This window comes from Nipponia nippon, unplaced genomic scaffold, assembly GCF_047370975.1.
Source record: "Nipponia nippon isolate SJK-2023a ecotype South Korea unplaced genomic scaffold, ASM4737097v1 scaffold_6, whole genome shotgun sequence".
Classification (NCBI taxonomy): domain Eukaryota; kingdom Metazoa; phylum Chordata; class Aves; order Pelecaniformes; family Threskiornithidae; genus Nipponia; species Nipponia nippon.
This window is the reverse complement of record NW_028262380.1, coordinates 65,809,237-65,825,863: the sequence shown is the minus strand read 5'-3', so window position 1 is coordinate 65,825,863 and position 16,627 is coordinate 65,809,237. Positions and strand designations below refer to the sequence as shown.

At 38.8% G+C, this 16,627-nt stretch overlaps 1 protein-coding gene across 5 annotated transcripts in view; it reads right to left on the bottom strand.

The window, feature by feature from the left end:
• Nucleotides 1–16,627, bottom strand: part of WDFY3 (WD repeat and FYVE domain containing 3) — a 178,687-nt gene that overhangs the window by 23,637 nt on the left and 138,423 nt on the right. For 4 of the 5 annotated variants that reach the window (XM_087736668.1, XM_087736671.1, XM_087736673.1 and 1 more), the window contains 12 exons: nucleotides 14,928–15,161; nucleotides 12,908–13,007; nucleotides 11,439–11,599; nucleotides 10,632–10,861; nucleotides 9,662–9,771; nucleotides 8,622–8,804; nucleotides 6,587–6,744; nucleotides 5,064–5,141; nucleotides 3,810–4,037; nucleotides 2,958–3,011; nucleotides 454–622; nucleotides 74–237 (listed from right to left, as the gene is read on the bottom strand). In XM_087736668.1, coding sequence (XP_087592794.1) covers nucleotides 74–237; nucleotides 454–622; nucleotides 2,958–3,011; nucleotides 3,810–4,037; nucleotides 5,064–5,141; nucleotides 6,587–6,744; nucleotides 8,622–8,804; nucleotides 9,662–9,771; nucleotides 10,632–10,861; nucleotides 11,439–11,599; nucleotides 12,908–13,007; nucleotides 14,928–15,161 — 1,869 coding nt within the window. The remainder of the gene's footprint in view (nucleotides 1–73; nucleotides 238–453; nucleotides 623–2,957; nucleotides 3,012–3,809; nucleotides 4,038–5,063; nucleotides 5,142–6,586; nucleotides 6,745–8,621; nucleotides 8,805–9,661; nucleotides 9,772–10,631; nucleotides 10,862–11,438; nucleotides 11,600–12,907; nucleotides 13,008–14,927; nucleotides 15,162–16,627) is intronic. The other variant, XM_087736672.1, reaches the window with a different exon arrangement.

Here is a 16,627-nt window from a genome sequence, read left to right as displayed (position 1 = left end):
CATTCATGCTTGCGACATTTAATGCTGGAATTCCAGTATAGTAAGTGCTTACTGTGTTTCAAGTACACAGTACCTTCTCTCCTTCTTCAAGAAGTCGAAGTAAAGTTGTATTGTCAGTCTTCTCCTCTTCATCAATCGAACTCCCCTCAACAATTTGATCCTGCGATTGGTCCTGGTTCTCATCATCTCCTCCATCAGGAGCAGAGCGAGATCGTTTCAGAGGAGGCTTCACCAGGCCTGGAAAAGAAAAACAGAGATAGATAAATAAAAACCTGACACACAAAAAATTCACTTTGCAAAACCTATTGAACTTTGAAATTACTGGTCCAATGCTAAGACAGAAAAACAAGAGTCCTACAGGATCCTTGTGCTTATCTTAATACAAATGCATGAGAAGATATAAAGGCAGATAAATTTAAAGAAAACAGTTCAGGACAGAACAAATGATCTAACCTTTGACTCTTGCAATAGTGTCCTCCCCGTGTTCTGGCTCCTGCTGAGTTGTTTCACCCACTGTATTCTCTTCTATAGCATCCTGAAAGACTGCAGGGTTTCCAGAAGCCAAGCGCATGTAGTACTCCTTACTGTCGTAACTTATAGCTCTTCGGTAACGAGCAGGTTTCTTAGAAATAATCGAAGAAGTTGCTTGGTCAGTCAACTCCTCACTCACTTCAGTGAATGTGTTTCAGGAATACTGTGTGCAGCACAGTGCATGCCCATCGAGTGTTTTGTGCGTGCTCAGTCATACACCAACACGTACAGAAACAGAGACTCTTCAGTAGATCTAATCTGTCAGCTAATTTGCAAGGGAGCTATTCAGCCACTCAACTAATAATGGGGTTGCAGAAATGCCTGCCGATAACCTACAACATGGGAAAGAAGAAGTGTGGCCGGTATGTTATGAACTGTCACAAAAGGCTGGGATACTTCTGCTTAGGATTGATAGATCAGATGGCCACGTTATCATCTTTCATAACTCCCTACAACATATGCAGCTGATTTGTTAGCCAGCTGACTTCTTTGCTAGGCAATCCTTTGAATAAAAAATTGCCTCAAGAAAAGATACAGATATGTCTAAGTTGATACAAACTAAAAGCAGCCAGGGATTGGCTTTAAGGCTCAGAAATTCTTAATTAATTCAGTTATTTCTTTTTTTAGTAAAGATTCTGATGGTTTGTGGGCAGGAGACCAGCACAAGAGTATCCATTTAACCAAAGTAATTCTTCGAGCACGGTTTGTACCTCTGGGTGACGATAACGGATTATAATACATTTCATTATGGTGGTGGTGTGGTGTTTTTTTGGCTTGGGTTTTGTTTGTTTGTTTGTTTGTCTGTTTGGGGTTGGTCTTGTTGAGTTTTGGGGGGGGGGGGTTGTGGGTTTTTTTTTTGTTTGTTTGGTGTTGGGTTTTTTTTCCTTTGTCCACCACATTCCCCATCACGAGCTAATTCTTATGTTCCTCACTTGATTATGGAGGTAACATTCAAAATAGAAGTAAGAACTAAATGAGGACAATAAATATGTCAGAATTATCACAAGAGAAACAGGTGAAGATAAAAGAGGTATTAAAGACCCAAGACCCTTTCCAAAATTAAAACACACTGATGCACATGGATGGATGAAAACCCACTGATTATACTGCAGCTGAAAATTTTCTTCTCCAACTACTGTTTAACCCCACCCTCAAACTCTAGAAAGATTTGTGAATGTGTTCAGTTCTCCATCACAAATATTTTTTTTTGTTTTGTAACATTACTTCCCATGAATTTCAAAATTAGGTTGGGATAATTACAAAATATTATTATAAATCCAGTTCAGTGCTTTACATTATGTGGAATATCACTGCCTTTTCAGCCAAGATTTTCCCTTCACCACTTTTGCAGTAATAACTGGAAACACCTAAAATGTGGGAAACCAAATGACCATAAAATCAAACTAGCTTTATTACAAGCGGATGCTTGAAATGATGAAGAGATTAAGGTCAGCAACACAGAAATTTGTTATTTCAGGTCAAATTGGCTACCCCCAAAATAAAAAATTTAAGGCGCTGTGATCTAATGTGCTCACTTATGTTCAACTAAGTCTTCACTCCTTATCACCACAAAAATGCCACTTAAATGACGCTTAAAACCTCTGTGGAAACAACTTATGTATAGCCTACTTGAGAAATCCTAACTAGCACTGCTAACATGAAGAAAGGAAAACAGTTAACAATTTATATTAGATACTCGGTATAATAGAATTACTTTCATTTATACATATTAATTTATTATTGAATGTAACTCAAAATGAGTGAACGCACATTACACATTGTACTTAGTGATGGGCAAGATTGCGAATGCAATTAACAGAGAAGCAGCATAATACTGACATGTTTGCAGAGCAGCCACTTCCAAACAAGCCTGTTATTTTCAAGGCAGGATTCATATTTTTTAAACACGTGTATATTTCATGAATAGTAAAAATGAGCAGAAGAGTCAGCTAAGACAAAGTTAATCTGGGCTCTAACAAAAGTAGGCCTGCTACAGTCCATTATGTCCAAAAAGGAGAAAAACTGCTCACCAGATCCTCTCTTGGAAAGAAAACAATTACTTTCCCAGTAAGTGCTTCCAAGTAATCGTGTTGCCCATTACTAAATGTGTTCCACCGACCATTAGTTCAGATCCCAAAGCCACAACACTCCACACAGTGAGAACAGTGATAGCACAGCCCAACACAGCCTGTTAGTGTGCAGCAAAGAAGGTAAGATCTACAGAAAGTTTTATTAGGCGAAAGTTGAGGAGAGCACAGTAACATCTTCTAACGTGATTACTGAAAAAACCTTTAGGCCTGGAAATATTTACTGAAAGAGCAAGTTGAAAGCCAAACGTAGAAGCCTTGTTAAGATTGCCTAACATGCAGGAGGAAAAAAGTTGTATTTATTTTATATTCTTTCAGTCAGTGTACTTGTTGCTTTACCTTTTGAGGAATGGTATCGTCAGCTGTCTCAGGAAGTCTGCTTGAGAAGTCAGACTGAAAACAGGGCATCAATTATATAAGCATCAGAGAAAGAACACTTTTGAGAAGAAGGTATGATGGCACGTTCTCCACTTCATGTGAATTAGACTGTCACTACAGCTATTGTGTGTCAGACTGCAAGCAGACAAATACACCTAATGGTTTAAAACTGGTTGAATGCTATTTTTCATTCGCTTGTTTTAAGTACTTTGACACTCGTGCTTAATTTGAGGAAAAAAAATCCTGCATGCATACATGCAGGCCTAAGAAGACACAACAAAGACTGCTCCATTTCTTAAAAACGGTGTTCCAAAATTAACAGGAACTAACTGCCAAGCTTTCAAAGGCCACGTGCATTTCTGCTACACAGCCCACGTTCATATTCGTGGACGGAAAGTACATTTCAAATGCACCCAAACCAAGGCTCGTAGCCCGTTTTTTTCAGATCAGTGTTTACCGTGTTATCTAGCAAAACGCCAAGAACTCAGACTGAAACCTCCCATAGTTAACGGCACTTCTCAGCCTCTCGAGGCCTGTGAAGATGCCTCTGCTGTTCACTGGCACAATCACTTAGCTGATGCAAGCACACTTCATCTTATGTTTCAATTGCTAGCCTTTGAGTTCACTTAGTTTTGAGCTGAGTGATTCAGTCCCTTCCTTAAATATACTATGAGGAAAAACTGGACCTTACTATACCAGAATACCAGGTAATACCAATAGAGTAAAATAAGTTTCTTAAGAAAAACTTACAAAAAAAATACAGATTTTACAACAGGGCATAAAATTACTCATCACAAAATCCTGAATACTTACCAGTAAGTTTGTTTCTTGCTCAGCTTCAGGCATATAGGGATACTGAATATAAAACATGTCATTTCGCACCATCTTCTTCCTCATTCTGCAGGGACCCTCGGTCATCTCCAACATCCACTTGTCAAGATGGGAGCCAATGGGGGGACCCCACAAACCTCGCTCTCGTAGTAACTCGTATTCAATTTGAGACCACTCTTCCGTCACGTATTTTAATGCATTCTGCTGACGCTGAATACAAAGACATTTGTATATGCATCAGCAGTGATGCTTTTAAGCCTGTTTCTGACATGAGCAGAGACATTTTCACTACCTTACAGAAAAACGTGTAATAATTCGTAATTCTAGTAGCATTTTCTAGTATGCCTTAATGAGGTTTCTGGTGTCAGTTACCATAAAAGCAGGGTTCATACTGTAACCTTCTCAACAAAAAAAGAAAAAAAGAAGGTAAAAGCTCTGGTTTTGGCTTGTATCGTTAATTGAATGTATTTCTAAATGGCAAATATGAAAGAAATGTAAAACTAATCCACTGATTTTGAAAAAGGTTTTTAAGAACGAAAACAAAAATTGTTTTGGAGGCCTTCACTGCCTGTATTTACACTGGAGAGAGAAGTTAAATGAAGCAAAGTTTTGTGGTTGTTTTTTTTAACTAATTGCTTTCAATGACTTGTTTCTCTCGGAAGCTGATTTCTTAAGATTTATGGCACACAGCTCAGAAACTAGTTTGCACCAAAGGTCTTTGGGGATGTTTGGAAGAAACCGCAGGGTGCAATGATTTCATTCTGGACAGCACAGAGCAGCCACTTTCTATCACAGCATGATTTGGGGAAGGTACCATAAAATTTTCTTTGCGTTACTATAAAAACAGTGTTTGTACACAGTGTTTCTCCGTATCTTCTTTTAAGTTTTTGTATAACGTTTTAGAAAGACAGCATATTCTAACATTCCAATCTCTTTTTTTTTGTTTTTTTAAACACTTCTAAGGAAAGACTACTTATGCTTCTTGAAAAAAAACCTAAGATTTAACATGTAATATTGCTACAAGAGTTTTCATCTACAACCAGATCAAAATGAGTTTCCTCATTTGTTTATTTGATTGCATTTAACACACCCTTAAAAATAACAACTGTATCTAAACATTCAAGCATTTCACCAATGACAACCTAGTATTTTACAAGCCCCATACTGAGAAATGGGATTGGTATAACCTAATAGGTCAAAATATCAGTGTCAGGTAATTAATCCTCTGAACCATACCTCCTGATATTCCTTATACTGCATATCAACCAGGTCCCGAACCACTGCAATGTGAGTAAACATCCACTGGGAAATTTCCTAATACAAAGGTAAGAGGACAGACAGAATGACACTTTATAAAAGAAGATTTTGTTTGAATGAAAAGCCTATGAATATATCACCTTGCTAAAGTTGCTCACAAAGGACACAAAGGATAGCTTCTTAAAAAAAAAAAAAAAAAAAAGACTTAGATGAATTTCAAACTACTGCATGCAACAGTATTTAAGGTTTTGTTTTGCTTGCCGTTTTCTTCTCTTGTTTTTTTAAAAAGGCATTAAAATCATGTATAGGAATATCCTTGAAAAGAAACTGGCAAACATTTGGAAAATACTCCGAACTCATGACTAACAGTTCAGAACATTCCCAAACAGCCAAAGACTGGCACTGGTGAATATTATCACTTTTCCCTATTTCCTTTTAAGTAATATTTTGTGGATGCTGCCTAGTTTGTTGGAAATCCTCAAGACACCCAGCACTCCTCGCTCCATACTGCAATATACCTGTTCTCACTTATTGCTCCCTCTACTGATCCAGCCAGCAATGGTTCCTGTCAGCTCAGTTTGCAAGTTTCTTCCTTTTCCTTTCAATGTGTATGCCTGCTCACCAGGAAAAGGACTGAGAGCACTGAGAATTCTTTATTTTATCAAAACCACTGAATAATTTTCAGATCAGAAAGAGAACTGGCAATGTATTTTTTTTCACAGGACACAAACTCCTGATTAAGTCAACAGGAGTTGTACATTTCCTTGTGCCAGTAATACACCTGCCCCCCTTGACCCAACATCTCCCCAGTGTTTCAAGTGCTAAATACTAAGAACTCAATCCTCCAAAACTTTCAAACCCCTCTCTCTCCTTTGTTTTCAGTGCTTCAAATTCTTTATACTAACTCCTTGCAATGCCCCACCACGTACTGTCCCACTGAGAGCACCACTGCTGTGCTACTCTGGTCTAACTTTTATTTATTTATTTATTTTAAGCAAGCAGGTTTGTAAAGCGAATGTTCAGTTCTACCATCACATGTTGTTTTGCTGAACTCTTTTCTGTAGTACAATAAAACCAGTGCAAAGCAGCACTTGTTTAGTCACGATACATACACATATACATTATATAAGGATCTTCCTAAACCACATCATCTTGGGGGCAGGATGGACAAAAGAACAAGTATCTATCTCACAGCTACCATTTCAGAGAGGTATTGCGAAGTGAATTTAAGAACTAGACTAGCAAAGCAATAAAGCATATCTGTAATGAGAAGTAGCTGAGCATTCTCACCAACAACAAAAGTTTAACTCTTGATTTAATGTTACAGATATGCAGATGCACCGGCTAGATTAGGACACGCGGAAGATGCCCAGTCTGGATATTCAAAATCACCAGATATCACTTCACACTCCACAGGATTCCTTACATTGGGATGTTTACCACAAACCCTGAACATACATTGCTGGATTTTAGATTGCCTGTTATTAATTGACAGAAATTACCTGTGTAGAGAGGTTGTGTTTATTGAGCCCACTCTCCTTGCGGTTTCTCCTGGAACCAGTTAGTTTAGAGAGGCCAAACCCACTGCTAACTCGTGAAAGTTTGGACTGTGTAGTTGGAACCAAAGCCTCCCCTCTACTGATGCATTTTTTCTCATGAGCTGAAAAACAAAAAGAAAGTGTTGGGAGCACTTTTTAGGTGGGTTGTTTTGTTGTTTTTTTTTTTCCCCTCTCCCTGTTATAGTTGGTTTTTTTTAATAGAATAACCTTTTCTGCTGCTTTAAAAAGGTGGGTGTTTTGGGGATTGGGGGGGGTGGGGGTGTGTGGGTGTGTGGGGGTGTGTGGGTGTGTGTTTCTTTTGTTTGTTTGGGTTTTTTTGTTGTTATTTGTTTAAGAGTGCCCAGCAACACTCACATTCATGTCAAAACATTCATGACTTGCCTGAGGAAAGATCCCCAGATGAAATCTGGGAATTGCTTGCATTTTGAAACAAAGCATGACAAACAGATTTGTTACTCCTTTTATCGATTCTCAAAGTCCATGAGCTATGAATTCTGTCCTCATCTGAAGAGGTGAAAACCGGCTATGTATAAACAAAATCATCACCTAGCCTCCCTCTGCCCCTGCCAACTTTAATTTTGCTGGTTTACATCCCTTAAAGAACAACTGGGCATTCCAAAGAAGGGAGAGAGCGACTGAAGAAATATTTTTTTCTTGAAACAGTTACAAAGATAACAGAATTTATATGGTTTATGTTACAAACAGTAGATAGTAGCGAAAAAAATGCAGCTGAGCACCTTATCTCTACCCAAAAAGGCGTTACAACATCACCCCACTAACCAATCTGGCAGCAACAGTATGCTGTATCGAGCAGAGAAGCTAGGTGGGCCTACTGCACCTTTTTGTGCATATAGAACCATCCTAGTTGATAGCCAAGTCCATAAGACTGGTGTCCTTACTTTAAAACTGAAGTTAAAAAAAAAATCACAGCTTAGTTCATCTCTCTCAACAGTTTAACGTTCTCCCGATATTCCGCTAACGGATTGTACTGAACATCAGTTACCTTTGATTCAGAAATTACACGCTCACATTCCTCACTGTTTCTTTAATTCAGTCCACCTCCTGAGCTTTCTTTTTCTTCTTTTAAAACCACTACTACTTTCTTACAGCAATAATTTCTCCAAAGATCCTTCACTCTACTCAAAACATTTCTGCAAAGGCACTGACTATCAGTGAGATACTGGAAACTTGAGCAAACATCAGCCAGGGACAAAGCACATTTAGAAATACAGAGACTGTAAAAACAAGTATTCCAAGTTTCCAGAAATGATTTCTGTACATCCAGGTTAACCTCAGTTACTTTCGAGCCATGTAATCATCAAAGGAGTCATGTCTATGGAATTTTATTATCTGCTGTCTAAACTCTCGCCAATTCAGTCCCGCAACAGTTCTTTATTGCACAGGCGCAGAGCTAACTTGTGCTTAACTTGTTGTCCACCAGGATTCCCAGGTCCTTTTCCTGCAAAGCTGCTTCCTATGCTGAATAGATTTCCCAGCCAAGAAGGAGAAGTCATAGTATCACTGCTGCTAGAGGACTGCTCAGTCACACATTTCCACTCGTACCGCCAGACCAAGAGTCTGCAGGCTGCACCTTGACATGCTCAAGAGGGTCCCCCTCTCTCCCTGGCACATCCAATCCCGAGAATGGTAACACAGGTCACCCCAGTCCAAGTGTTCATGGGAAGGAGCTAAATGACTCCATCACTGTAATCCACAATACACTACTTGGTGCATGCTGACTCACAAACACAGGACGCTGCTGAGACCACTGATGGTGTTGAATAAAGGCCCTGTGTGCAGTGGAGTGCAAGTATATCCCATACACGGTATAGTTTCCGAATGAGAGTTGTTAAACGGTGACAGTTTAGAGTACTTACCACTACACAAAAGCTAAGCCCGTATTTAAAACATCCAGTGCATATGGTTCACTTCAGGGAAATCTACCATTCAGGACAGATAAATCCTCAGTTACACTTACCCAAATGATTTTGCCAATACTTTAAACTTGCTTCCTCAATAAGAGGTCTTGCAACAGTTATATCCACTTGGCCACGATCATTGACAGGTAGCGTCACTTTGAAAACTTCTTCTAAAACCTGTTTTTTACTATGGATCAGCTCTGTCCACACTCTGTTTATGGCTTTTAAAAGAAGCTGGCGACCTGCATAGGTACAAGATCACAAACAGCAAGCTCTCTATGGCACTTACAGAATTGGTATTTTTACAGTAGTGAATTGAATAATTTCTCTAGTTTCTTGCCCTCTTGCATGACTTGTGAAATGCCTTCAGCCAGACTGTCTTTTTTTGCCATTTATATACTATCAGAAAGTATCTAACAGTTAATTTTGGCAATTTTTTTCTCTGTGAATCTGAAACACCAGCTCTGATTAGTTGCGATTCTTCTCCCACATCCATCTACTAACAAAATGAGATTAAAAAAAAAAAAAAATCTTACAGAAGTATATGTCTATATACACATATATAATTCCATACATTACACATTAATATTTTTACATATGACTTTGTGCGTAAATATTAAATATATACATGTAAGGAAAAAAAAAGTTACTGAGTCCTTTCTTCCACAGCTAGTTCATAAATTTCCTTTGAGTGAAATATCCCGAGGATGCCACTGAATAATAATTTTACAGCTTATACCAATTATTTCTTATCTATGCTCATGTAAGATCTAGCTGATACAAAACCATCGTGCACACTTAAAATGACCTATTTCTATTGCATTCAACTCAGTGCAAATAAAGCAGTATTTCTAATTCTGGTGCGTGTCCAGAAAACAATGAAGAGCTCTTGCTGTTTTAACAGAACAGTAACTTATCCTGGATATGTCTTTCTTGGTATTTCTAAGTGTTTTTTCATCTATTTTTTATATATTTTTATACACACACCACCACCACCCCTGACAGACAGAGCCCTAAGAATAAGTGGGGTAAAAGATTAGCGATGACGATACAGAACTGGCATTAGCAGACATCTGTGGCTTTATCACCCTCAGATTACCTTCACTGACATCTTGATTGTAGACTCCATCTGGTTCTATATCAGAGGGAATCATAATGTGCCAAGTTGTCATCCTGGCTTCTGCTTCCAATCCAAACCCATCAACGTTGCTACAAATATACAAAGAATTAACAACAACCAGAAAAAATAAACCAGCTAAAGCATTTGATTCCCTGTGACAGTATCACAAAGATTAATATGTGCTACTACAGCAACGTATCTTCACTCCTGTCCATTTGAGTTCTGATAATCCGCAATCACAAGCTGAACTGAAGGTTTATGAAAAATGACATGCCACGGACACTGATGTCGCTAGGGGAAGGCGGTAATTTTTGAAGAAACACAAACCAGCTGAGGCCACAAATGGAGAACATTAGGGCTTCTGCTGCTGATGCTTCCCAAGTGTCTTTGGATGAAACACAAGTCGTACATCTTTTTGGAAAGAAAAAACGAAAATGCCAGGCAGGAATTTGCAGCAATGCAGAAAAGTGGGTGTCTACAGCATTTGTCATGGGCATCTGATTTAATGCCTGACTGGACTTATTCAATGCTATACACATCCAAGTACTAAGATACAGAATTTATACAAAAATGATTCAATAGACAGTAAATCTAGTGACAGACCTCTGAGTATTAATTACTTAGCATCAGTGTTTCCTTCTACCTTGAAAATATTTCAAGTTAACAAAGTATAACAACAAAATGGTTAGATAAGCACTTGTGTCACTATTTTAATATACCTCTGTAAAAGGAGGTAAGAATGTTCTCTATACCTGAGCTTTTCAAACCTAATTTTGTTTCAAAATTAATCACTGAAGCTTGCTTGCATTTCACTGACTGCAAAGTTATAAACAGTCATCCAGAATTTGCTGACTTATTCGCAAGGTGAATGTCACTGCTGAGAGAAAACAGGTGATTTTAATACTTCACAGCCCTAGTTCTGGAATGAACTTCCATCTGAGATATTTACCTTCCCACGTGCAGATTAATCAAGCAGTGAGCTAGGCAACTGATGAACTCTTGATCGTGATTTCCAGGTCCCAAAATTAAGTTTCTGTTCACAGTAAGGACCCTTAGGGAATCAAGGAGAGCCACTTGCTGAGGAACAGTTTTGTGCGCCCTTGAGAACTGATACAAGATGGTCCTGTTCAGGCAGTGATAAATAGCATCCAGTGATAGTCCCTGAGATCTTCTTTTTGACTGATGCGAAGTAAAAAAACATGATCAGATAGCAGCAGAAAATGAATTTACTGGCAGATAATCTTCCCCTGAATTGACCCATGCTCATTTTTCAAAATTGGTATTTTACTAAAAACGTTAATTCCATGAATTCTAAGGACTGAAGTGACATTAATACATGATGATACACATATAGTTTCAACATCTGTAACGACGCTGATGATTTCTAACAGCAAAAGTCTTCTACCAATCTCCAATAAAAGTGCATGAGGAAGCTTCCCAAAAATGTCAAGGTAAATTTAGGAAGCTTCCTAAAATTTATGTGAGGTAAATTTTGTTGTTTATTTCAGGGGCTTTCTAAAAAATAATGTCATCTGAAAGCAGTTTTTACTCAGCTGCCCCATATTAAAGCACTTCACACTGACCAGATGTGCTACGGAAGCTCAGTAAAAAGAGAGAAAGCCTGGGGAAGAAAAGCGTACTTCTATGCTGACCTGACATGAGTCACTAGTAGGCTGCTCAGTGACATCACTCCATGGATTTTTACGTAACCTGTAAAAATGTTTTCGCAAGCAGGCTAATAGAAGAACATTGTTACCTGTGCAATGAGCTGGATTATGAAGTCCACAAGAAGTTTGGATTCTTTGTTGAACATGCCCTGCCAAAGCTTATCTACCACACGCTGTGTAAAATAAAACACATTGTTCACCAGCACTTGGTAGCTTCCTCCACTTGTTATAGGTAGAGATGCATCTTCACCTAGGTAACAAAAAAACCCAAAGTTTTCTTCATTTATCAAAAAACCACATCTGCATAAACATATTCATATTAGTTTGTGCTTTCTAGGCTTCCATAAAAGAGAAAGAGACTCAGTCAAAGAAGTCAAAGCTAAAACTTAGTCAAAGCAAAAACCTCAAGGCTTCCCTACAATGAACTTTGATGTTAAGCAAACATTTGAAATCAACAGTGACAAAGGCCAAAACACAGGGGTTGGGGAGGGAAGAGTCCAGAAGAAATGGTACTCCTGTGTTCCTGAGGCATCATATTTATGTATGGTCCTCCTTTTCAACTGGAGCTGCACATACGCAGATCCGCCTGTAGCTTTTTTAAATTATACTTTTGCTTTTTCAAAAAGAAAAGAATCTTTTTAAACACCTTGAGATGACAAGTGATATCAGCTGGCATCACTTCTCCCTCACTGTGCTTCATTCAATAAAACTGTGAGTCAATGGGCATCAGCTGCATGTGTCTGCGTGTACATAAATGTCAGTCCAGCTATATTACGACAAGCTTGAAAAGTGCAAGTGCTTCCATTCAAAAAAAAAAAAAAATCATCAGTGGTGTTGATTTTGCTGGAAGTTCACCTATGTTTCAGTCACTTGATGCCCCATCTGCACATAAAGCAACTGATAGCATTGCACGTGGAGGAAGCTGGCAAAACCTTGAAGAACTAATGCCTAGGGAAGCCAAAGTCCTGCTCCTGGGCTGCACAGAAGTACTTGTAAGGGCAGGCAGCTCTTCTAAGAACCTGACCCAAAGCTTCATGTAATGCAATTCTGGATTTATTTTATTAATGCACTACAGGCAGAGAAAGACAAATCATTGCTGCGGCAAGAAAGAGGGAGCCTTCCAAGCACATTTGAACAGAAACGCATGCTGTCCCGTGACATCTAGGATGGAGACAGAGCAGATCAACAGCTCCTGGGAAGTCCAGCAGGTCACCATGAAATCCAGTTGGGCACCTAAGCAGCAATATTCCTACAGGCCACTTCACAATCATCTAAACCCATGCTCTGGTGGGACAGCCCACTGTAGTGACATCAAGTTAGAAGCTTCTAATTCTCTTCCTGTGCATTTATTAACTGGATCAATCGAGTGCTAATCCCAGACGTTTTTTCTGGGGTGCTGCATTCATAATAAAACTACAGTAGGAGGAAATGGAAACAAAGCTAACTTTTAAAAACCAAAGTCCCACCCATGATAAATTGACAAAAGCTCCAGAACCTCTAGTTAAATAATCAAAACCTTTTGCTCGAATTGGTTGGTAATTCAACTTCGCTATATTACCCAATAAAACATCAGCTGCAAGTAAGTGGTCCATCACTCCATCCAAAACATACGTCTGAAACTCCTTCTGCTGCGTTCGTGTTGATCTTTCAGGGGAAGCCTGATAAAAGACATAAAATGTTAAGTTAATGAATAACTCTGAGCGAAAAGAGGGAGGGGGACAGTGTTCTAGGTGAATTCCTCATTTCTCAGTTCTTGTGAACTATCTTTTTTTTCTCTTAACATTCTGTCTCGAGTAAAAAGTCTTGGCTTTATCTAAAAATTTAAGAATGCAGGTCAAGTATACATTGGTTGTATGCAGTCTTATAGAGTAGGCATTAATCCTATTTAAATCCAGTAAATTTATCTTCTGCCAAGAAAAGAACACATTCCAAAACGGTGCATGGTTAAACTGCGATCTCCTCAGTTCACATAGTCACCTCCTTCAGTAAAAAAGGAGTAAACAGGACAGATCAAACGTGTAATTTGATCATCACTTCTCTGTGGGGTTCTGCATATTACTACAGCAGCCTTGGTATAGTCATATAATAGATGGATGTGCTAAGCCTTTCTAATTTCCTTTGCCCTTAAAGGGGAAAACCACTTTATCACCTTGTGTTCTTCAATGCCTACATAATCAGACCTAACTGAATGGTCCACTTAAACAGTCCTAGAAAGCAATATAACATTAAATGAACCTGCTTTGTCTTGCCCTGTAACAGTTCAGCAGTGTGTATGTACCCAGTCCTCTGTTTATGCTAAGGGGCCAGTAATTAATACTGATCAGTGACAACAGATTAAAACATAGTAAAGCAACTGCAACCAATTGAACATGGCCTCAAATATGTTTCCTGATGTTTGCATGTAACTGCATCTCTTGACAATTCTTTTTTTTTTTTGCTTTGTGACAGCAAAAAGATGCTCCAGGAAATTTGTTACGAAATACACAAGCACAGTCCAAAATTCCTGCAGCTATCAAACAAAATCAGGGAGACTCAGCAACCCATAGACAAGGTAACAAGGTAAGTCAAGGGTGTGAATTGATGTGAACTGAACATTTCAAAACGCATTGTCTGAAGAAGGTGTAGGCAAGTTAAACAGTAACTGAACTCCTCATTCCCTGCCTCATCATTAACAGAAGGATGCTTTCTGCAGGTGTCACAAACTTTAAAAGATAATTTACGGGAAGATAACACAGTTATTTTGTGAATTTTTATAGCATATGGCACCATATGTCTGCCACTTCTTTTTATCTAATATGAATAAAACAGAAGCCTTAATATTTCTGCAGGGATTCACAGGGATTTTATATTTTCAACAAAACCAATACAGCTGTCATGGTCTGAAAGGTGTTTAACAAATGAATCATATTCCACAAAAATAAAACTTGAAGAAAGCTACAACCTCTCATGCTGCACTGTTGAACATCTAGTGTTGTGATCCACTACCTGTTTCCAGACAAAAGCAGGTATTGGCTAAGATGTCAAAACAAGATTATGGCTGCTCTAAAGTGAGCACAAAATAGAAATAAAGCATTGACGCAGCATGCTTAGCAACTAATAGAGCCATTTGACTGGCCAAATGAAAGTTAAGGAGCCCACAAACAAAAGCAGTAGTAGGGCTGTGGTGTGGAGGGGAGAACAGAGCACACCAAGAAAAATTCAGGTAACCAGCACGCAGACTGTCAGCTCAAGCACCTGAGATGGTCACCAATACACACAAATGCTGGGGGGGTACAGGCAGGGAGGAGAAGTCCAGAAAACATTCTCAAAGGAAGGCTGAGATAAACCCTCTGCATTTGCTTTCTTAGCTTTTCCAAGCTGTTAAAGAAAGGTGAACAAACTACTATTCATGAGACACTAGTCTTCCCCCTTCCCCCCCCCCCCCCCCCCCCTTATTTCATGACAATTTACAGGATTCTACTGAATCCCAGGGCATCACTCCTCTAACTTCAAAAAGTAGCAGAAAACATTTTAGGGAATAAAGTGTCACAATAAGTTCAAATAATAAAAACAAAACACAAAACCCAAAGAAACTGTACCTCTAGCAGAAGATCTACCAGTGGAGTCTGTTTGCTGGCTGGTGTGAGACACAAGTTATCAATTATCAGCACACGCATGAAGTCAAACACAAACTTCTTGGCAGGATGGTTGGTTAGGTATGTCTTGGTGCCAACGTTGCAGTATTCTGATTGGCTCCTGTTCATGCCAGAATCAGCTGCAAAGGCTTTAAACTCTTCAGCTGGGGACCCAACTTCATCATCAAGATCAGTGACCTGTGAAAAACAGCATGTTAAAACTCTAGAGATGAGCAAATTTAAAGCAGTCTGTTCACTATTCTTTACTTGTCTTTCTAAGGCTATTCCCTTCACATTTTGCTTCTTAAGAAGCCTTTTTACAAGATTGTTATGTTCAGGATCAGTTCCCTAATACACAACAGGAGAAACATCCAAATTCTACTTTTGTATTCCCAAAGCAAGCAGTAATCAGTGAAGACTGGCGTGAGTTACGTGAGCTAGAGATCACATTTCACGTTCACTTACCAACAAGAAGTACTTGGGCTATTTCTAGATACTTTGCAAAAAAAAATTTTCTCATTGCAAAAAAGAAAAGTTTTGAGAAAATTAACTAGATTAGTTAAAATGAAATCAAGACAAAAGCCAACAAAGGCTATCAAGCTTACGTGACAGAAAACAAAAAAGGAACCAAGCCTTTTCTTTTCTGAATACAATACTTCCATCAGAGCACACTTATGGATAAGCCAGTTTCCCAAAATCTCTAAAAACAAAAAAAAGGGTATCTACAGCTTTCGTGTCTCTGACAAACAAGAACCTTTGAGGAGCTAGCTCTTAAGGGGAACTAACAAAAGTGCAAACAGTAATGAAAGCTGTCAAATCCTGCTTTTATCTAACGCCCTCCCCCAAATGCAAGAGGAGACAATATGATTTCCCTCAACAGGCTTATCGCATCACCAGCTTACATGTGAAGTAACCAAACGTTTTGAACATTTGGTCTGCTTCAGTAGGAGAGTTTTCCCAAGAAATGAAGAGAAGCCTGAACATGTAGTCCTTCTGGTTTTAATGGCAATCGCAGAAAGGCTGAAAGATCAGTTAGGAATTTTCTCTCAAGGCTGAATTTGGGCTATAACATTTTGTTGCGGGAACCTGGCTGTTATTCATCTACTTCATAAGGGATTCAGGCAGAGGGAAATGGCTGGAGGAGCAAACTGATTTGGAGTCAAGAGAGCCCTCAAACAACAAAGAGCTCAAGTGGTCAGGCAGCTACAGAAAGTTTCAAGAGACCTGGTAGCTGAAGTAAAACCTGCTCAAAGACACAAGGCTCCTGTAAAAACTTTATGCGGGTGAATGCCAAATCAGCATTACTGGTTTGTAAGTGGCACTTTTTTTTTTTTTTAAGAGCGAGCTCCTACCATCTACTTCATGTGCAAGTTAAACTAAAAAGTAAAATTAACTATCTTTATGAGAGACTCGTTAGCACACAGCTTTAAAAATTGATCTCCCATTTCTATTGACAACAAAAAGATAGCAAGTCACCAGTATGTATTTCCTGAAGTATTTTATCATACCCTCCCTAGTTCTAGCATTTGCCAACCTGCAGCCGAACTACCCTTCCATGTTCTTAGTGAAATTACTTTTAGACATTGGTTAACAATAACTGTTTGTTTCCTTTCCATTCGTATTCTAGAAATAGTATCATTTTTAAATGATGCTCAGCTCAAAGA